This window comes from Artemia franciscana, chromosome 1, assembly GCF_032884065.1.
Source record: "Artemia franciscana chromosome 1, ASM3288406v1, whole genome shotgun sequence".
NCBI classification, from domain to species: Eukaryota; Metazoa; Arthropoda; class Branchiopoda; order Anostraca; family Artemiidae; genus Artemia; species Artemia franciscana.
The window spans coordinates 53,652,941-53,675,584 of record NC_088863.1 but is presented as its reverse complement, the minus strand read 5'-3'; the positions used below and the strand labels follow the sequence as shown (position 1 = coordinate 53,675,584).

At 34.4% G+C, this 22,644-nt stretch overlaps 1 protein-coding gene across 7 annotated transcripts in view; it reads left to right on the top strand.

Annotated features, from left to right (window-relative positions):
* The window catches only part of LOC136031369 (A disintegrin and metalloproteinase with thrombospondin motifs 9-like), a 466,037-nt gene that overhangs the window by 403,786 nt on the left and 39,607 nt on the right, over window positions 1-22,644 (top strand). For all 7 annotated transcript variants that reach the window (XM_065710922.1, XM_065710894.1, XM_065710885.1 and 4 more), the window contains one exon: window positions 10,840-11,026. In XM_065710922.1, the coding sequence (XP_065566994.1) occupies window positions 10,840-11,026 (187 nt within the window). The remainder of the gene's footprint in view (window positions 1-10,839; window positions 11,027-22,644) is intronic.

The window sequence follows — 22,644 nt, the reverse complement described above, 5'->3', positions numbered from 1 at the left end:
ATATAAACAAATTTTGGATGTGTTTTGTAATTTGTCGTACCCCACTCCTCCCCCGGAACAAAAGGCTAAATACACCCTTGCTGAAACACCAGAAAAAACGTGCTGGATTAATATAAAAACTTCACGATTGGAATAACTATAGGTAGCAATCCCATACAGGAGAACTGAAATGCCCAGTTTTGAGCAACATAGAAATTCACCTTTCTTTTTCTTTGTCGCTATTGGTGCGCTGAAACATCATAGTGCTAAGGGATCACTTGAAAGCCAGGTTGATCACCATGTTTAAGGGATCACTTGAAAGCTAATATATTTGCTTTGTGCATGTCATATTTTTGCATGTGATATGAAGTCATATTTGATTAATTCCGTTACCTGATTTCCATCTATCTGTTCTTTACTAGGTCCTATGTGTGAAGTATACATTTAAATATTGTGATAAAAAACATTTGCGATCTTCTATTGCACTAGGTAAAAGAAAACCCTCAGATGGGCATGAGCGCATCATGGTTGTGGCATACGCCGCAACCTAGTAAAGTCCAAACAGTAACAAAAAATTGAAAAACGCGCTTTGAATAATAAAAATGTCAAGTGAAGAAGAATTGTCACTTGAAGCGGATTCAGAAATAAGAACTATTTTTTCCATTATCATTTTTTGTACAATATTATTGCAAAAACTAACAATAGATATTTCAAAAATTAGCTCGAAATTCTTCAAAACCGGTACCGGCTCGATATAAAACTCCTGAATTGTAGTCGTCATAATCGAAAACCCCTTAAAGAAGAATTCACGTGCTCCATATTTAGCAACAAGGAAAACCCCTTTTTCACAAGGGCACTATTGATGTCCTTTTTTTCCCTTGTCACTCCTAGTGTGACACTGAACAACACAACAGGATTTAAGACCTCATTTTAAAGCTAATTTCTATATTCACCTCCGTTCTAGTCCCGCTCAAAAATCGGTTCTATTTTTTGTTTATAGGGTACGCGGCTCAATAGTAACCAAAACTCTAAAAAATTGAATTTTGATATCAATAGCTACATCAAAAGAGTCGCATTTTAATGCTGATTTTAAATATATATATTTCATCAAGTTTAGTCTTACCCATCAAAAGTTACGAGCCTGAGAAAATTTGCCTTATTTAGGAAAATAGGGGGAAACACCCCCTAAAAGTCTTAGGATCTTAACGAAAATGACACCATCAGATTCAGCGTATCAGAGAACCCTACTGTAGGAGTTTCAAGCTCCTATCTACAAAAATGTTGAATTTTGTATTTTTTGCCAGAAGACAAATCACGGGTGCGTGTTTATTTGTTTGTTTTTTTTTTTTGTTTTTTTTTTCTTTTCCCCAGGGGTCATCGTATCGACCAAGTGGTCCTAGAATGTTGCAAGAGGGCTCATTCTAACGGAAATGAAAAGTTCTAGTGCCCTTTTTAAGTGACCAAAAAAATTAGAGGGCATCTAGGCCCCCTCCCACGCTCATTTTTTTCCCAAAGTCAACAGATCAAAATTTTGAGATATCCATTTTGTTCAGCATAATCGAAAACCGTAATAACTATGTCTTTGGGGATGACTTACTCCCCCATAGTCCCTGGGGGGGGGGGCTGCAAGTTACAAACTTCGACCAGTGTTTACATATAATAATGGTTATTGGGAAGTGTACAGACGTTTTCAGGGGGATTGTTTTGGTTTTGGGGTTAGGGTTGAGGGGAGGGGTTATGTGGGAGGATCTTTCCTTGGAGAAATCTGTCATGGGGGAAAAAAATTCAATGAAAAGGGCGCAGGGCGCAGGACAAATCTGGTCACGTTAGAAAAAAACGTCAAATTCAGAGCTTAATATACAATAATGGGTGTTCGGAGCCTCTCTATTATGGAGTATAATTTGAAAATAACACAACTATACGAGCGATAAAACATATATACCACAACCATAACTCAACTAACGAAAGAACTGCTAAGAGATAACACAACTATAAAGCGAAAACAGGTGAAAACTAACGGTGAAAAAAAACAAGGTGAAAACATTAAAACTTAAAACGAACAGAAATTACTCCGTATATGAAATGGGTTGTCCCCTCCGCAATCCCTCGCTCTTTACGCTAAAGTTTGACTCTTTGCCACAATTCTGCTTTTTAATACAATTAAAAGCTTTAGCGTAAAGAGCGAGGGATTGCGGAGGGGACAACCCATTTCATATACGGAGTAATTTCTGTTCGTTTTAAGTTTTAATGTCGCTCCTTACTTTCAGTTAAAAAAACTAGTTTTTTTTATGTAATCATGTCCTTAACATTGAATATCTATACTTCCTATGCATTACGAGTTACGATTAATTGTATGCTGTTGGGACCACTATTAATGGGTTGTGAAATGACTAAGGAATATTTACATTAAGGAGGCCTTCTAATGTTATAAATATTATAATCAAATCCTTGGCAGTGGAGGCCTGTACATCCTAAACGTTGTTGCTAAAAAATGTCAAAAGCTAGGGCTTTTTTCAGCAGAAATATCAAAATCGATCTGCCCTTGCCACAGCAGACAGGTGCGCTCCAGCCATTACTACCATATGCTCTCAGCAGTGGAGGTTTGAACGCCATAGCTGTTAAGACCTGGGTAGAGAATTTTTTACCCGAGCCAAAAGTAAAAGTTTCCTCATCTACATCTGCAAACTATCATATACCCCTTTTTTCTACAAATAACACTGTTAATTATTTGGTTTGAATCACCCAACGCATCATTTTTTAAACAGCACAATTTTATCACAAAGAACTAAGAACCAAAGAATCACTTAGATGTTCATTTATGTAAAGTTTACGTTTTCCTGAAATGCACAATTTTGCGTCGAAACTTTTGCAAAAATAACAAGATCATTGGAATCTCTAATTGGAATCTCTGTCCATTTCCAGGGGCAGAATTAAGGTAATACCTGGAGCTTTACTTTAGGACTGATATAAATTTGTTTATATAATAGAAAATGTTCCTTTTTCGACGATTTTAAGGCCAACTTTTGACATATTTTGATTTTAAAAAGATATATAGCAAATTTTAACGTGTAATTACTCTAGAAAAGTAAAACCACTACGTTGCAGAAAACAATACACCGAAAACTTGCACAGGGTACATAAACCTTAAGTCTATCATCGGAAAAAGAAACTAGATTTTTATTTATATTTTAACTAAATTTACGTATAAAATGTGTCTTATTTCATTTGTATTTTACAGTTGGCATGCTAAAGGGCTTAAAACTTGAAACAAAATAATTATTCCATATAGAAGGGGAAGTGCCCCCTCCTCACCTCCCACTCCTTACGTTAAAATTTGAATTTGTGTCTCAATTTTTTTTGGAACGAATTTTACAACATTGCAGTATAATTGGAATAATTCCGCACATGGGAAATTTGATAAATCAAGTGTATAACTATAAATTTAACATCATTTATTTTACAATTAGAAGAGGAATAAGATTTTAAACAGCACAATTTTATCACAAAGAACTAAGAACCAAAGAATCACTTAGATGTTCATTTATGTAAAGTTTACGTTTTCCTGAAATGCACAATTTTGCGTCGAAACTTTTGCAAAAATAACAAGATCATTGGAATCTCTAATTGGAATCTCTGTCCATTTCCAGGGGCAGAATTAAGGTAATACCTGGAGCTTTACTTTAGGACTGATATAAATTTGTTTATATAATAGAAAATGTTCCTTTTTCGACGATTTTAAGGCCAACTTTTGACATATTTTGATTTTAAGAAGATATATAGCAAATTTTAACGTGTAATTACTCTAGAAAAGTAAAACCACTACGTTGCAGAAAACAATACACCGAAAACTTGCACAGGGTACATAAACCTTAAGTCTATCATCGGAAAAAGAAACTAGATTTTTATTTATATTTTAACTAAATTTACGTATAAAATGTGTCTTATTTCATTTGTATTTTACAGTTGGCATGCTAAAGGATGAATTTCTTCATCAGAAATTCAAGTTACATTTAGGTAATGTTAAAGGAAAAAATTCACAAATCAAGATTGTGGATGAACCCTATTAATGAAAACAAATGCATGTTTGATTTTGGCTCTCCGCACATAAATTATTAAAATGAAATTTGCATATTAATTCTTTTTTTGGCTAAATGGCTTTCTCTTTGTTTTGATCAGACGATTTTGAGAAATAAGGGAAGGGGAAGGAGGCCTAGTTGCCCTCCAATTTTTCGGTTACTTAAAAAGGCAACTAGAACTTTTAATATTTAACGAACGTTTTTATTAGTAAAAAATATACTTAACTTAAGAATTAACTTACGTAACAAACTTTTATATTCTTATATTTTTATTATGTATATGAGGGGGTTTGTCTCCTCGGTAATACCTCGCTCTTTACGCTAAATCTTAAGTTTTGTCCCAATTCTTTAAGAATAACCCCTGAATCAGAAAGGCCGTAGAATAAATAGTTAAAATTACTAAGAATACTTTAGTATAATGAGCGACGTATTTATCTCCCCCTAATCACCTCGCTCTTTATGCTAAAGTATTTTCAGAACCCCTCATATGCGTAATAATCTCTGTTCGTTTTAAGTTTTAATGCTACTCCTTACTTTCAATTGAAAAAAAATTTTTGCTTATTTTTTCATTGTTTTTTTTTTATAGCAATGCTAGAAAATCCCGCGCCCTTTTCATTGAATTTCTCTTCTCCCATGACATATTCCTCCAAGGAAAGATCCTCCCACATAGTCCCCTCCCCTCAACCACACCCCCAAACCAAAAAAAAACCCTGAAAAGGTCTGTACACTTCCCAATAACCATTACTGTATGTAAACACTGGTTAAAGTTTGTAACTTGCAGCCCCTCCCCCAGGAACTGTGGAGGATTAAGGCATCCCCAAAGACATAGTTATAACGGTTTTCAGCTATGCTGAACAAAATGGCTATCTCAAAATTTTGATCCATTGACTTTGGGAAAAAATGAGCGTTGGAGGGGGCCTAGGTGCCCTCCAATTTTTTGTCACTTAAAAAGGGCACTAGAACTTTTCATTCCCGTTAGAGTGAGCCCTCACTCTAACGTTCTGGCAAAAAATACGAAATTCCACATTTTTGTAGATAGGAGCTTAAAATTTTTGCTATAAGGTTCTCTGATACGCTGAATGCGATGATGTGATTTTCGTTAAGATTCTATAACTTTTAGGGGGTGTTTCTTCCAATTTTCCAAAATAAGGCAAATGTTCTCAGGCTCGTAACTTTTGATGACAAAGACTAAATTTGATAAAACTTATATATTTAAAATCAGCATGAAAATCCAATTCTTTTGATGTGTCTTTTAGCATCAAAAGTCCGTTTTTTAGAGTTTCGTTTACTATTGAGCAGGGTCGCTCCTTACTACAGTTCGTTACCACGAGCTGTTTGAAACAAAATTCGATTGAAGTTATTCAACCGAAAAATCGCTTGTAATAGGTCAAAACGATAAACTACTTAATATTGGCCATGACAAGTCTTAAGCACAGTGACGCGAGGTGTAACAATAACAGTAAAGAAGAAATAAATGATTCTTCATCAGTTTTATCAAAGACTGAGAATAGAGCCACTGTCTAAAGCTTTGTAAGCCTGTCCACTATTTTAGCTCCGATGTTTCCAATATTCTAGTGTATAAGATCACTGCTCAGAAGCTTGACTACTTCACTACTCTTTTGACAATATTGAGGAAAAATTTGAGTTAAAACAAAAGATGCTATGGGCATGTACATTTTCAAAAGCGTGTATCTCAAGAACAAAATTGGGTATTAAGTTTGAACTTTCAAGGAATGCTAAAAGGGGAAAATTATCTGACAAAAAGGCAATATGTGGAAGCTAATAGTAATACTTCTGTCACTGCTACATTTACTACTACCACTTCAAGTACTACTTCTATTACAACTGCTTGTAAATGCGTTGCATTAATATTACTTTCGCTTCTAGTTTTATTGCTATCACTGTTAATTCTATTACTAATAATGCAAAGACTACTACTGTGACTACTATTACAACAATGCCTAAGGGTATAAAGGTAAAATTTTCAGGTCATTTAGAGGAAGGGTGAAGTTCAACTTAATCACAACATGTCGTCTGTGTTCAGGTTTTTGAAATGACCTTGCTGTAATGTGTTAGGAATAGTTTGGTTTTAAAGTTGAAACGAACAGGGCTTGTTGCGAGGGTAGGTAGGTAGGTAGGTATGCGTTTATTTCATCAAAAAGAAACTACTAAAATTGTACTTGCAATCAACAATATGCTGCTCAATTTAGGGACCTAAAATTTCCTTATTCAGCAGCGAAACAACAACATACAAATGATAACTATTCATTCAAAATCAAAGAAAAACACTATGCAATCTCTAAACAGCCATCTCTCATCTTAAAAAAAGGGATAAACTTACAATTTATTCAAAAAATAAATTTTTTATTCTTGCTTTAAATAATATAAGGTTTTCAAACTACCTAACACTCTCTGGAATTGAGTTTCAAACATAAACACCTACATGTTTAATCATAAACCTAGATCGCGTTGTATGCCTGATTTCACCAGTCAACTGTTCAGAGTTCCTAGTAGAATAATCAGGATAATTTGAATTACATTGATAAAAACTTCTAAAATACTGAGGAGACAATCCATTCAAAACCTGGTATAAAAAATTAAAATCTGGTGAGACATAATAAGATCAATATTCAAAATATCTAAATCTCTAAAACAATCTCTAGTACTGACACACGCAAGATGCTCGCCCAAACTTCTAATTGCTTTATTCTGCATAATCTGCACCCCTTTCACATGACTAGAAAAATTGCTTGCATACAATGAACACCATACACTAAATAAGGATGAACAATTGAATAATAAATCGCTTTCAGAACATGTAGAGGAAACAAATTAATAAATCTTCTTAAAGTACCAACTCTGCGAGCCAATTTTGAAGATGCAAGTTAGCAATGATGAATCCAACTAAAATTTACATGAAAATATAACCCTAGATATCTACATTGATTAACCTGACTAATGGAAACACCTTGTAAAAGAATACTAAGACAATTATTTACAACTTTACCAATACGACTAAAAATCATATAATTACTCTTCTCAATATTCACTGCAAGAAAAATATGCTTTATGAACTGAGATAAATTCTTCAGAGTTACAATAGTTATCAAACAGTTCGTGGTAACAAACTGTAGTAAGGAGCGACCCGACTCAATAGTAACCAAAACTCCAAAAGAAGAAATTTTGATACCAATAGCTACATCAAAAGAATCGCATTTTAATGCTGATTTTTAATATTTAAGTTTCATTAAGTTTAGTCTTACCCATCAAAAGTTACGAGCCTGTGAGAATTTGCCTTATTTTAGAAAATAAGGGGAAACACCCCCTAAAAGTCATAGAATCTTATAAAATCACACCATCAGATTCAGCGTATCAGAGAACCCTATTGTAGAAGTTTCAAGCTCCTATCTATAAAAATGTGGAATTTTGTTTTTTTGCCAGAAGGCAGATCATGGATGCGTGTTTATTTGTTTGTTTGTTTTTTTTTGCTGCATTTTTTCCCAGGGATGATCGTATCGAACCAGTGGTCCTAGAATGTTGCGAGAGGGTCCATTCCAACGAAAATGAACAGTTCTAATGCCCTTTTTAAGTGACTAAAAAATTGGAGGGCACCTAGGCCCCCTCCCATGCTAATTATTTTCCTAAAGTCACCGGGTCAAAATTCTGAGATAGCCATTCTATTCAACATAGTCGAAAAACCTTATAACTATATCATTGGGGACGACTTACTCCCCCACAGTCCTCGTGGGAGGGGCTACAAGTTACAAACTTTGACCAGTGCTTACATACAGTAATGGTTATTGGGAAGTGTACAGACGTTTTAAGGGGGATTATTTGGTTTGGGGAAGGGGTTGAGAAGAGGGGGATACGTTGGGGGAACTTTACATGGAGGAATTTGTCACAGGGGAAGAAAATTCCATGTAAGGAGCACAGGATTTTCTAGAATTATTAAAAAAAAATGAAAAAAAAAAATGTGAAAAAGTTTTTCAACTGAAAGTAAGGAGCAGCATTAAAACTTTGAACGAATAGAAATTATTACGCATATGAGAGGTTTACCTCCTCCTAATACCTCGCTCTTTACGATAAAGTATTTTTAGTAATTTCAACTATTTATTCTACGGCCTTTGTGATTCGTGGGTCATTCTTAAGGAATTGGGACAAAACCTAAGCTTTAGTGTAAAGAGCGAGGTACTAACGAGGGGTGAACCCCCTCATATACGTAATAAAAAATACGAATACAGAAGTTCGTTTTGTAAGCTAACTCGTAAAAACGTTAGTAAAAAATTAAAAGTTTTAGTTGCCTTTTTAAGTGATCAAAACATTTGAGGGCAACTAGGCCTCCTCTCCCGCTCCTTTTTTCTCAAAATCTTTCGGTCAAAACTATGAGAAAGCCATTTAGCCAAAAAAATAAATATACAAATTTTGTTTTAATTATTCATCTACTTAGAACCAAAATCAAAACATGCATTGATTCAAAAACGTTCAGAAATTAAATAAAAAAACAAGTTTTTTTTTAACTGAAAGTACGGAGTGACATTAAAATTTAAAAAGAACAGAAATTACTTCGTATATGAAAAAGGCTGCTCCCTCCTCAACGCCCCGCTCTTTACGCTAAAGTTTTTTACTGTTTTAAAATGTAGCATTGAGAGAAAGAGTCAAACTTTAGCGTAAAGAGCGGGGCGTTGAGGAGGGAACAGACCCTTTCATATACGGAGTAATTTCTTCTCGCTATAAGTTTTAATTGTCGCTCCTTACTTTCAGTTAAAAAATCTTTTTTTTTTATTTATTCTCTATAAGATCCTCGACATATTTCGCAATTACGCTAAGCGTTGTTTCATCTGCAAATGATGTATTTACGGATGTTGAACTAACCAAAAGAAATTATTTGCATCTTATTGCTACTGCTAATGCTATTATTATTACTACTTTGGAAGGATATCGTGTCTCAGAGCTTTTATTTTAAATCCCGACCGGATCTGGTGACATTGGGGGGAGTTGGGAGGGGGAAACCTAAAATCTCTGAAAACACTTAGAGTGGAGGGATCGGGATGAAACTTGGTGGGAAAAATAAGAACAAGTCCTAGATACATGATTGACATAACCGGAACAGATTCGCTCTCTTTGGGGTAGTTGGGGGGAGGGTTAATTTTGAATAATTAGAAAAAATGACGTATTTTGACTTACGAAAGAGTTATCGGATCTTCATGAAACTTCATATTTAGAAGCACCACAAAACTCAGATCTCTTATTTCAGATCTCAACTGGATCCAGCGTCATTAGGGGGGGGGGGGGGCGGCAGTTAGGGGGCCGGAAATCTTGGAAAATACTTAAAGCGGAGAGATCAGGATGAAACTGGATGGGAAGAATAAAAACAAGTCTAAGATACGTGACTGACATAACCGGACCGGATCTGCTGTCTTTGGTGGAGTTTGGGGGGGGGGGTATTTCGGAAAAATGAGATATTTGTAACTTACGAACGAGTGATCAGATCTTACTTAAATTTGATATTTAGAAGGATCTTGTACTTAAAAGCTCTTATTTTAAATTCCGACCAGATCCTGTGACATTGGGGAAGTTGGAGGGGAAACCGGAATTCTTGGAAAACGTGAAAACTTGGGTATTTTTATCTTACGAATAGGTGAACGGATCTTAATGAAACTTGATAAATAGAAGGATCTTATGTCTCAGGTGCCTCATTTTCGACTCGAATTAGATCCAGGGACATAGGGGGTTTGCGGAGAGAAACGGAAATCTTGGAAAACGCTTAGAGTGGAGAGATCAGGATGAAACTTGATGGGAAGAATAAGCACAAATTCTTGATACGTTTAATTTGGAAAAATTAGAAAAATTGAGGTACTTTTAACTTAAGAACGGGTGACCGAACTTAATGGAATTTAATATTTAGAAGAAATTTATGTCTCAGAGCTCTTATTTCAAATCCCGACCACATCTGTTGACATTGAGGGGAGTTGGAGGGGAAAATCGGAAATCTTGGAAAACGCTTAGAATGGAGGAATCGTGATGAAGCTTGGTGGATAGAATAAGCAAATGTCGTAGATACGTGATTGACGTAACCGTACTGGACTCGCTCTCTTTGGGGGAGTTGGGGGGAGGGGTTCAGTGCTTTTGGACGTGCTAGGACGATGAAAATTGGTAGGCGTGTCAGGGAGCTGCAAAAATTGACTTGATAAATTCGTTTTCCTAGATTCGACCATCTGGGGGGCTAGAGGGAGAGGAAAAATTAGAAAAAATGAGGTATTTATAACTTACGAGTGGGTGATCGGATCCTAATGAATTTTAATATTTAGAAGGACATCGTGACTCAGAGCTCTTATTTTAAATCCCGACCGGCATTAAGCCTCTGATTTTCCATTTAAATCAATCTATTGATTCTTAGAATTTTGTTAGAGCTCATACCATATGAGCTCTTGGCTCTTAGCTCTTCTGGCCTCATCACAAGTGCCATATGAGCTGTTAGCTCTTGTTTTCAATTTGAAGCGCGCTATTGCCAGGAACTGTGTAAGTACAAACGAATGGATTTTCTATTATAAATTAGACTCCTGATTTTAATAATTTTGAAGATAGAAAGCCTAAAATTTTTCAAGTTTCTTCTTAACCAGATCCAACAATTAAATTTCACTTTCACTGTCCTTGGTACTCGAAGTTCCAGTCAGATTATAGAAACCCTTCTGGGTTTTATAAGTGTTCCACCTCTGGTCTCAAATTTTAATCGATTTGATTAATTATCATTATCGTTATGCTAATACATCCCTTTTATTTCAAGGTGGTTTTCTTAGCTGTTTAGACATTAAGGAGCGTCTGAGAATCAGAAGGGACGGGGAGTACATGCTTCACGTTGGTGGTAAAAATGTATCAATCTACTGTCACGACATGAATACTAGCTCACCCAGAGAGTTTCTTACTCTAATTAATGGCGAAAGAGACAACTATTCTGAGTACTATGATAAAAGGTATACATAATTCCTATATATTTAAATTTATTCAATTTTAGTTAGTAACCAGTATTCTCACTAGCGAACTTAACAGTTATTTACTGCGAAATTGCATTTAAGTGAAAGCTAATTTAATGCTTAATTTTTATTTTCACGAAACGAGAGTCGATCAAACAGTTTGTGGTAACGAACTGTAGTTAGGAGCGACCCGGCTCAATAGTAACCGAAGCTCTAAAAAACGGAAAATGATACCAATAGCTACATCAAAAGAATTGCATTTTAATGTGGATTTTAAATATATAAGTTTCATCAAGTTATATCTTACCTGTCAAAAGTTACGAGCCCGAGTAAGTTTGCCTTATTTGAGAAAATAGGGAAAACACCCCCCAAAAGTCATAGAATCCTAACGGCAATCATAGTATCAGATTCAGCGTATCAGTGTTGAAGTTTCAAGCTCCTATCTACAAAAATGTGGAATTTTTTTTTTTTTTTTTTTGCCAGAAGACAGATCACAGATGTGTCTTTTTTTTCTTTTAGGGGTGATTGTATCGACCCAATGGCCCTAGAAGGTCACGAGAGGGCTCATTCTAACATAAATTAAAAGTTCTAGTGCTCTTTTTAAGTGGCAAAAAATTGGAGGGTACCTAAGGCCCCTCCCACCCTAATGTTTTCCCAAATTCACCGGATCAAAATTTTGAGATAGCCATTTTGTTCAGTATAGTTGAATAGCCTAATAACTATGTCTTTGGGGACGATTTAATCTCCCACAGTCCTCAGGCGATGGGCTGTAAGTTACAAACTTTGACCATTGTTTACATATAGTAATGGTTATTGGGAAGTGTACAGACGTTTTCAGGGGGACTTTTTGGCGTTGGGGTGGGTCGTGGGAGGGGGTTACACGGGAGAATCTTTCCATGGATGAATTTATCATGAGGGAAGAGACTTTCCATGAAGGGGTGCAAGATTTTCTAGCATTATTTAAAAAAAAAAAAAAACAGTGAGAAAATAAATAAAAAAAAGTTTTTTCAATTGGAAGTAAGGAGCAGCATCAAAACTTAGAACAAAAAGAAAATATTACGTATATAAAGGGGTTCGTCTCCTCCATAATACCTTGATCTTTACGCTTAAGTATCTTTAGTAATTTCAACTATTTATTCTACGGTCTTTGTGATTCAGGGGTCATTCTTAAATAATTGGGACAAATTCAAGCTTTAGTGTAAAGAGCGAGGTATTGAATAGGAGGCCAACCCCATTCATATACGTAATAAAAACATACAAATATAGCAGCTCGTTACGTAAGTTAATGCGCAAGTTAAGTATATTCGTTACTAATAAATATGTTCGAAAAAAAATAAAAAGTTCTATTTGTATTTTTAAGTAACCAAAAACTAGAGGGCAACTAGGCCTCCTCCCCCACCCCTTTTTCTTTTCAAAATCGTCCGACCAAAACTATGAGAAAGCCATTTAGCCAAAAAAAATTAATGTACAAATTTGGTTTTAATTATTTATGTGCGGTGAGCCAAAATCAAAACGTGCATTATTTCAAAAATGTTCAGAAATTAAATAAGAAAACACATTTTTTAACTGCAAGTAAGGAGCGACATTAAAACTTGAAACGTACAGAAATTATTCCGTATATGAAAGGGGTTGTCCCCTCCTCAACACCTCGGTCTTTACGCTAAAGTTTGACTCTTTCTCATAACTCTACTTATAAAATAATAAAAAACTTTAGCGTAAAGAGTGAGGCGTTGAAGAGGGGACAACCCCTTTCATATACGGAGTACTTTCTGTCCGTTTTAAGTTTTAATTTCACTCCGTACTTGCAGTTAAAAAACTTGTTTTTTTTATTTAATAACCCTAAAATAATGCATATTAAGGCTATAGTTAATTTTACTTTGGGAGTCGAAGGTCTTTCTTAATCATCACTTCAGCAATAACTACAACCCTGTAGGGCGAACCACGTTTCATAGCAACCAAAAATTAAAAAAAAAAAACTTTAAAAGGAAAAGAAACAGTATAGTGAAGAAAAATTATCATTTGTAGTAGATTAAGAAATAGGGTCTATTATTTTGATTAATTCTAATCGTATACGTTTACTCTGAAACGAATTTATGGAAATTTCGAAGAATAGCCTGCGTACCTCTTGATTGAAATTAAAAGTACATCATTGGAATCATCATGGTTGAAAAATGTAGTCAAGAAAATTACTGCCCCCCCCCATGTCATTACAAGGAAAGTAAATTTTTGCATGAGGAGCACTGTCATAGTTGCGGTGGTTACTGTGACCTATTAAAGGATCAACCGCATTCTATAGTTAAAAATAATTAAATAGTATCATAGAGAGATGTTTGAGGGCTCACTTAACGCTGAGCGAAACACAATGGCTTAGTTCAAACACCTTAACCCTATCAGCCTACTATTTAAGATTCGTCTTGATAACACCACCATAAAGTGCCACATGGCACTTTTTGTGCCATTTTTGGAGTTGAAAGGCTGGGAAGAATAGAAAGGAGACCAAGGTTGCCTCCGTAGTGTTTTAACGTTGTTCAGTTTCCTAAGATTTATATAAAAATTCACGATATTGTAGAGATTAAACAGAACAATAGCCTATTCCTAATTTCAAAAGTGAATTTTGAAAATTTCGTTAAGAGCAAATAGCTAGCAAAAATGTGAAATCGTTTTTTAGCTTAAATTAAATAAAAAAAAACAAGTTTTTTTTTAACTGAAAGTAAGAAGCGACATTAAAACTTAAAACGAACAGAAATTACTTCGTATGTGAAAGAGGCTGCTTCCTCATCAACGCCCCGCTCTTTACGCTAAAGTTTGACTCTTTCTCTCAATTCTTCTTTTTAAAACAGTAAAAAACTTTAGCGTAAAGAGCAGGGCGTTGATGAGGAAGCAGCCTCTTTCATATACGAAGTAATTTTTGTTCGTTTTAAGTTTTAATGTCGCTCCTTACTTTCAGTTAAAAAAACTTGTTTTTTTTATTTAATTTCTGAACGTTTTTGAATTAATGCATGTTTTGATTTTGGCTCTCCGCAGAGGAATAATTAAAACGAAATTTGCATTTTTTTTTTTTTTTTGGCTAAATGGCTTTCTCATAATTTTGATCGAATGATTTTGAGAAAAAAAGAGCGGGGGAGGAAGCCTAGTTGCCCTCCTATTTTTAAAAGGCAACTAGAACTTTTAAATTTTTACGAATATTTTTATTAGTAAAAGATTTACGTAACTTATAAATTAGCTTACGTAAAGAACTTTTGTATTTTCATATTTTTATTACATATATGAGGGGGTTCGCCCCCTTGTCAGATCCTCGTTCTTTACACTAAAGCTTAAATTTTGTCCCAATTCATTAAGAATGACCCCAGAATCACAAAAGCCGTAGAATAAATAGTTGAAATGACTAAAAATGCTTTAGCGTAAAGAGCGAGGTATTAGGAGGAGGTGAGCCCCTCATATGGGTAATAATTTCTGTTTGTTTTAAGTTTTAATGCTGTTCCTTACCTCCAGCTGAAAGAACTTTTTCATATTTATTTTTTCATTTTTTTTTAAATAATGCTAGTAAATCCTACACTCCCTTCATGGAGATTTTCTTCCCCCATGACGAATTATCGATGGAAAGTTCCCCCAGCATATCCCCCTCTTCTCAACCCCTCCCCCCAACCAAAAAAATCCTCCTGAAAACACCTGTACACTTCCCAATAACCATTACTATATGTAAGCATAGGTCAAAGTTTGTAACTTGTTGCCTCTCCCACGGGGACTGTGGGGGATTAAGTCGTCCCCAAAGACATAGTTATAAGGTTTTTCGACTACGTTGAATAAAATGGCTATCTCAGAATTTTGATCCGTTGACATTGGTAAAGTAATTAGCGTGGGAGGGGGCCTAGGTGCCCTCCAATTTTTTTGGTCACTTAAAAAGGGCACTAGAACTTTTCATTTCCGTTAGAATTAGCCCTCTTGCAACATTCTAGGACAACTGGGTCGATACGATCACCCCTGGGGAAAAAAACAAAAAACAAAAAAAAACAAATAAACACGCATCCGTGATCTGCCTTCTGTCAAAAAATACAAAAATCCACATTTTTGTAGATAGGAGCTTGAAACTTCTACAGTAGGGTTCTCTGATACGCTGAATCTGATGGTGTGATTTTCGTTAAGATTCTATGACTTCTAGGGGGAGTTTCCCCCTATTTTCTAAAATAACGCAAATTTTCTCAGGCTCGTAACTTTTGATAAGTAAGACTAAACTTGATGAAACTTATATATTTAAAATCAGTATTAAAATGCGATTCTTCTGATGTAGATATTGGTATCAAAATTCCATTTTTTAGAGTTTTGGTTACTATTGAGCCGGGTTGCTCCTTACTACAGTTCGTTACCACGAACTGTTTGATATATATTTTGAGGCTTATATATTTTCAGTCTTCTATTAACATTTGTATGAAAAAATACCAAACCATCGGTAACCTAAGAACTATGTTGATGCAATTTCGGACCATTAATTTTTCGGATGTAAAAAATAGCTAACATCAATGGATTTTTTTTCAGCTTATGTATTTATTAGTTTCATATCGGCCCGGTAATTAAATTTAGGCACAAAGACACCTTGTAAAGTAAATCATCCGTAGCCTATGACTTATGTTTTTCGATTTTGAACCATTTGTTTTTCGGAAAGAGCAAATAGCTAGCCTAAATGTCCTTCAACAAATTATCTATAGCCTATGAGTCATATTATGCAATATTAAATCTTTTTTTCGGATATAGTGAATAAATAGCCTAAAGATGAGTTTCGTTTTAACCTATATATTTTTAATGTCATTCTTTTTGGTTATTATTAACATATGTACACAAATATACTAATATAGATTGCTCATTTTGTTGGTTTGCATTACTGTTACTTCTGCGTTCCATGTGAAAAAGCGATTTCCCCTTTTGATCAAGGTGGGAACTACAAATCTCCTTATTTGGGTTTTTGGTTATAGTGGTTCCAATAGTGCAGTTTTAATTTTGACCCGAGATCTTTTTTCAGAGGTCACAGGCTAATTTTTGAAATTTCTGCAAATTTGTTTTCAGAAAAAAAAACTTTTATCATAAAGATTAATTGAAATAATAATTACCATTCTCGAGTCACCTTCAAATGACTACTCTTCATAACTTGACAGTTTTTTTTTAACACTTTGTAAATTATCGATTATTATGGGCCAGGGTTTGTCCTTTACTCGGTTGACCCAAGGAAAAACATAATTTCAAAATGTTATAAAATGTTTGGCAAAGGTGGGTGTCTTATCGTTTATACTACCTACTCTTTTTAAGACAGCAATAATGACGTATACATATATATATATATATATATATATATATATATATATATATATATATATATATATATATATATATATATATATATATATATATATATTTAAACGACTCTATGATTTTCTCTTAAAATTGGAACACTAACATTTTCTGGCTTGAAAAATGATCTAGATAGGGCACGACTTCAGAAAAATTTGTTTTTTTCAAGGATAATCCTAACAATTAGTCTTTGGTATCCATGATGTCATACAAAATTATAGAATATAATGAATGAGTTCGAACAGTAAAAGCAAAAGACATGTAAAAAAATCGATATATTGATCAACAAAAATGAAGCACTGCGGTGAGAAGCCATTCGAAGACTGCCATCATAAAGAATAAAAAAAAAAAATATACGAAACGAAATTTGCAGTTAGGATGCGGTTAACAACAAAATCCACGGCTGGGAGATATGTGGCAATGAGCATAATTAATTGGTTGTAATTAAATTGAACAATTAATAATTGATTGACTGAGAATCTTCAATAATTTTTTTCTGCTGGAGGTAATTTTCGTCAGTAGTTATCTGTTCAACTACGAAGGAACTGTTGTACAACACTCTATTTTGTCAATAAAAAGAGTCAGCTCTGGAGGTATTTAAGAAATTTTATCATTAATAAAAAAATTATGAGCGGCACGGGTTTTATTTGCTAAGAATGGAATTGCTAAGAACTGGGAAACAGATGTATTCCAAAAAATGATTTCAAAGAAATTCAATTACCTGTGGGTATAATTTCTGTGGTAATTGATTTGAAGAGGTATTTGCAAATTACCTTACAAATCAAAATTACAATAGAATGAAGGAACGAGTTGTTTTAGCACCGCTCAAAAAAGACAAAAGTGAAATTAATGCTAAGATTGTCGATAGCCTCAAACAAGAAGAATGCACAACGAAATCTGTGGCTGGAAAACGAGTGACAGAGAGAATCACAACAAATCACAAACAAAACTGACGCAGAGTAAAATCTATGGTTAGAAGACCTATGGCAACAAGCATCAATAATTGGTAATCATCGAAAAACTGATTGATTAATAATTGAATAAGCGATTATTATCTGTAACTTTAGTCACTTGAGATGGTTTCTTTCGTTACTCATCTATTTAACTCCGAAGCAACCGTAGTAAAATACTCAATTGTCGATAAAAAAAAATATCTTTGGGAATTTTTCCAAAATTTATTCGCAAAGTTTATCTCGGAAATTGAAAATATTCCAAAGAATGACATCAATGGAATTGAAATACCTGAAGATTTGATATTCAAGCGATAGTCAAACAGTTCGTGATAACGAACTGTAGTAAGGAGCGACCCGGCTCAATAGTAACCAAAACTCTAAAAAATGGAATTTTGATACCAATAGCTATATCAAAAGAATCGCATTTTAATGCTGGTTTTAAATATATAAGTTTCATCAAGTTTAGTCTTACCCATCAAAAGTTACGAGCCTGAGAAAATTTGCGTTATTTTAGAAAATAGGGGGAAACACCCCCTAAAAGTCACAGAATCTTAACGAAAATCACACCATCAGATTCAGCGTATCAGAGAACCCTATTGTAGAAGTTTCGAGCTCCTATCTACAAAAATGTGGAATTTTGCATTTTTTGCCAGAAGGCAGATCACGGATGCGTGTTTATTTGTTTTTTTGTTTTTTTGTTTTTTTTTTTTTTGTTTTTTTTTTCCCAGGGGTGATCGTATCGACCCAGTTGTCCTAGAATGTTGCAAGAGGGCTCATTCTAACGGAAATGAAAAGTTCTAGTGCCCTTTTTAAGTGACCAAAAAAATTGGAGGGCACCTAGGCCCCCTCCCACGCTAATTATTTTCCCAAAGTCAACGGATCAAAATTCTGAGATAGCCATTTTATTCAACGTAGTCGAAAAACCTTATAAGTATGTCTTTGGGGACGACTTACTCCCCCACAGTCCCCGTGGGAGGGGCAACAAGTTACAAACTTTGACCTGTGCTTACATATAGTATTGGTTATTGGGAAGTATACAGGCGTTTTCAGGAGGATTTTTTTGGTTGGGGGGAGGGGTTGAGAAGAGGGGGATATGCTGGGGGAAGTTTCCATCGAAAATTTGTCATGGGAGAAGAAAACTTCCATGAAGGGAGATCAGGATTTACTAACATTATTTAAAAAAAAATTAAAAAATAAATGTGAAAAAGCTTTTTCAGCTGGAAGTAAGGAACAGCAATAAAACTTAAAACAAACAGAAATTATTACCCATATAAGGGGCTCACCTCCTTATGATACCTAGCTCTTTACACTAAAGTATTTTTAGTAATTTCAACTATTTATTCTACGGCTTTTGTGATTCAGGGGTCATTCTTAATGAATTGGGATAAAATTTAAGCTTTAGTGTAAAGAGCGAGGTACTGACGATGGGGCGAATCCCCTCATATATGTAATAAAAACATGAGAATACAAAAGTTCTTTACGTAAGCTAATTTATAAGTTACGTAAATCTTTTACCAATAAAAAGGTTCGTAAAAAATTAAAAGTTCTAGTTGCCTTTTTAATTAACCAAAAAATCGGAGGGCAACTAGGCTTCGCCCCCGCTCTTTTTTCTCAAAATCATTCGATCAAAATTATGAGAAAGCCATTTAGCCCCCCCCCCCAAAAAAAATATGCAAATTTTGTTTTGATTATTCCTCTGCGGAGAGCCAAAATCAAAACATGCATTGATTCAAAAACGTTCAGAAATTAAATAAAAAAAACGAATTTTTTTAACTGAAAGTAAGGAGCGACATTAAAACTTAAAACGCACAGAAATTACTTCGTATATGAAAGAGACTGCTTCCTCATCAACGCCCCGCTCTTTACGCTAAAGTTTTTTACTGTTTTAAAAAGAAGAATTGAGAGAAAGAGTCAAACTTTAGCGTAAAGAGCGGGGCGTTGATGAGGAAGCAGCCTCTTTCATATACGAAGTAATTTCTGTGCGTTTTAAGTTTTAATGTCGCTCCTTACTTTCAGTTAAAAAAACTCGTTTTTTTTATTTAATTTCATTGAGGAATCAGATGAAAATTGCCAGAAAAATTGAAATTACAATGGAATGAAGGGACGGGTTACTTTAGCGCCGCTCAGCAAAGAAGTAAGTGAGATAAATGCTGAGATTGTTGATTGTCTTACAGACAGCCAACCTCATGTTATTGTAAATCGAAGACTGGTAGGATCGATACAAGATCCTAGTGTATATAGGAATACTGTTATTGATGTTAACAGAAAAGATTTAGTGTCTAGACACTACGTTTCCTGACTACGTTCAGGGAATTTAAGACGTTGGTTGACTCAAGGATAATAATTTAAGATTGAATTAGATGAGGATAGATGGAAGTAACTATATAAGTCAAATTCGCCTGCAATCAAAAAGAATGAAAAACAAAAAAGTAGAAAAACGATAGACTGGGGTTATATAAAGCCCAGAGGCTTTTTCTAGTGTTTTTTTTTTTTTCTATTTAATCTTTTTCTGTATATTGGATATTAAATCGATTGTTTAAAGCTTTTATGTTTCTTTAGCTCTTATTTCCACCAATTTATTTGATCCCTTGTGCTTGAATATGCATTGAGTAAAACAGTTGTATTAAAGCTGATAATTAACATTAACTGCCGTCATCAAGAAAGCTGCATAAAATACGGATATTTGCCCGTATTTATGCCCGCCTATTAAAACAGAATGTTCAATTTTTGAGGAATTTCCCTTGTAAAACTGATGGTAACAAATGTTAGTAGAAAAAAATATATGAATTAAACCATCCTTTTTAGGTTAATTAAAAAAATATAAAAGCCAAATTGTCTTTTTTAAACTTTCTATAAATCTGTGTTAAAATCATTAAACTGGTAGCCTATGTACCGTTTTCTTAGACAAATTTAAATTGAATTTAAATTGCTAATGACAAAACTTAATTTAACCCAGTAAAGAAAGAAAAAAGAAGCAAACACAGATCATAGTGCCAAGTCAGGGCTACACATATGAACCAATTTAATGCCCTTCTTCTTCAGTTGTCGCCGCACAAGTTAAAAACATTTAGCGTGGAAGAGATAGTCGGATGCTTTTTATTCCGTTCCCCTCAACATTTGCGTAGTTTCCAGCATCTTTGTAGGTTTTTAGTGGGTTATAAGCAACATTTGTTAGCGTCAAAGATTGTGACGGTGTTATTCCTCTAATGTGTGGCGGATATCTTCTAGCCAAATATGTTTTTGTTCTTCACTTGTATTTTTGATTCGTTCTTATATTCGTAGTCGCATGTCTTTTAACCAAATATTTCGCTGTTCTTCACTTTTGTTAGTGACTCGTTGTAATTTACACTGCCAGTTATCTTTCAACCGCTTACATCTTTGTTAACAAAATACCAATAAAAATCCAGAGGATAATACAAGAACCAAATCATAAAAAAAAAAAATACAAAACTAAAATAGGAATACTCTTTCACTGTTGCTTTGAGAGGGTCTTCCTATTTTAGTTTTCATATTTGTTTTAAGGTTTGGTTTCTTATGTTATCATTTGGATTTGTATCGGTATTTGTTTATTATTCTCCACTGAAGACGGTCAAGCAGTGGTTTTGACCGAAATATTTGTATTGTAATCTGCGTTTTTTCCTTGGCAGCTATTATCCTTGTTTCTCTCTTCTTTATGGTATTTTGTCCTTTTGTAATTTCTTTGTTCATTTCTTTCGGTTTTGAATTGTTGTAATTGTCATTTTCGGAAGTGTTCTACCCGCATATTTTCTGTTCTTCATTTTGTTTATCGTTACTTCAGACATTCTTTCAAAGACCTTTGCCATAGCTGCTTAGATTCATTTTGTCACATTTGAGGTTCTAGGTTATTCATTTTCACCAATTCTAAATTTACATTTCTCAGGTCGTCCTCTTGATCTTCTCTCATTTTAACGTTCAGTTTGTTCATTTTTAGCAATTGTTAATACATATTTTTGTCCTCTTAGTATTATGAAACTGCTGAAAGCAACTTTTTAAATAAACATATTACACTTAATGTCTTATACTTAGTTGTGTTTCTTCTATAATATTGCATGCGTCACAGATACTAAGAAAAATGCAACCGCTCCTGAGGTGGAAATTAAATATAAAAAAAAACAAGTTTTTTTAAATGAAAGTAAGGAGCAACATTAAAACTTAAACGAACAGAAATTACTTTGTATATGAAAGGGGCTTTTCCTCCTCAACGGCCTGCTCTTTACGCTAAAGTTTGACTCTTTCTCTTAACTAGATTTCTAAAACAGTAAGAAACTTTACCGTAAAGAGCGGGCCGTTGAGGAGGAAAAGCCCCTTTCATATACGGAGTAATTTCTGTTCGTTTTAAGTTTTAATGTTGCTCCTTACTTTCATTTAAAAAAACTTGTTTTTTTTATTTAATTTCTGGACGTTTTTGAATTAATGCATGTTTTGATCTTGGCTCTCCGCACATAAATAATTAAAACGAAATTTGCATATTAATTAATTGCAATTAATCGGAAGATTTTGAGATAAGGGAGGGAGGGAAGAGGCCTAGTTGCCCTCCAATTTTTTGATTACTTAAAAAAGCAACTAGAATTTTTAATTTTTTACAAACGTTTTCATTGGTAAAAATATACGTAACTTACGAATTAATTTACGTAACGAACTTCTATATTCGTATGTTTTTATTGCGTGCATGAGGGGGTTCAACCCTTGTCGATACCTCGCTTTTTACCCTAAAGCTTAAATTTTGTCCCAATTCCTTAAGAATGACCTCTGAATCACAAAGGCCATAGAATAAATAGTTGAAATTGTAAAAATATTTTAGCATAAAGAGTGAGGTATAACGAGGAGGTAAAAAGCAACTAGAATTTTATGGTTATGTGTAAAATTATTACACATATGTGTAATAATTTTTGTTCGTTTTAAGTTTTAATGCTGCTCAAAAACTTTTATATTTATTTTTTCATTGTTTTTTTCAAATAATGCTAGAAAACCCTGCGCCCCTTCATTGAAATTCTCTTCTCCCATGACAAGTTTCTCCATGGAAATATCCTCCCACGTAACCCCCCCTCAAATCTCCCCCCTAAACAAAAAAAATCGCCCTGAAACCGTCTGTACACTTCCCAGTAACCATTACTATATGTAAACACAGGTCAAAGTGTGTAACTCGCAGCCCCTCCCACGGGGACTGCGGGGGAGTAAGTTGTCCCTAAAGACATAGTTATTAGGTTTTTCGACTATGGTGAATAAAATGGATATCTCAGAATTTTGATCCGGTGACTTTTGGGAAAGCGTGGGAGGGGGCCTAGGTGCCCTCCAATTTTTTCG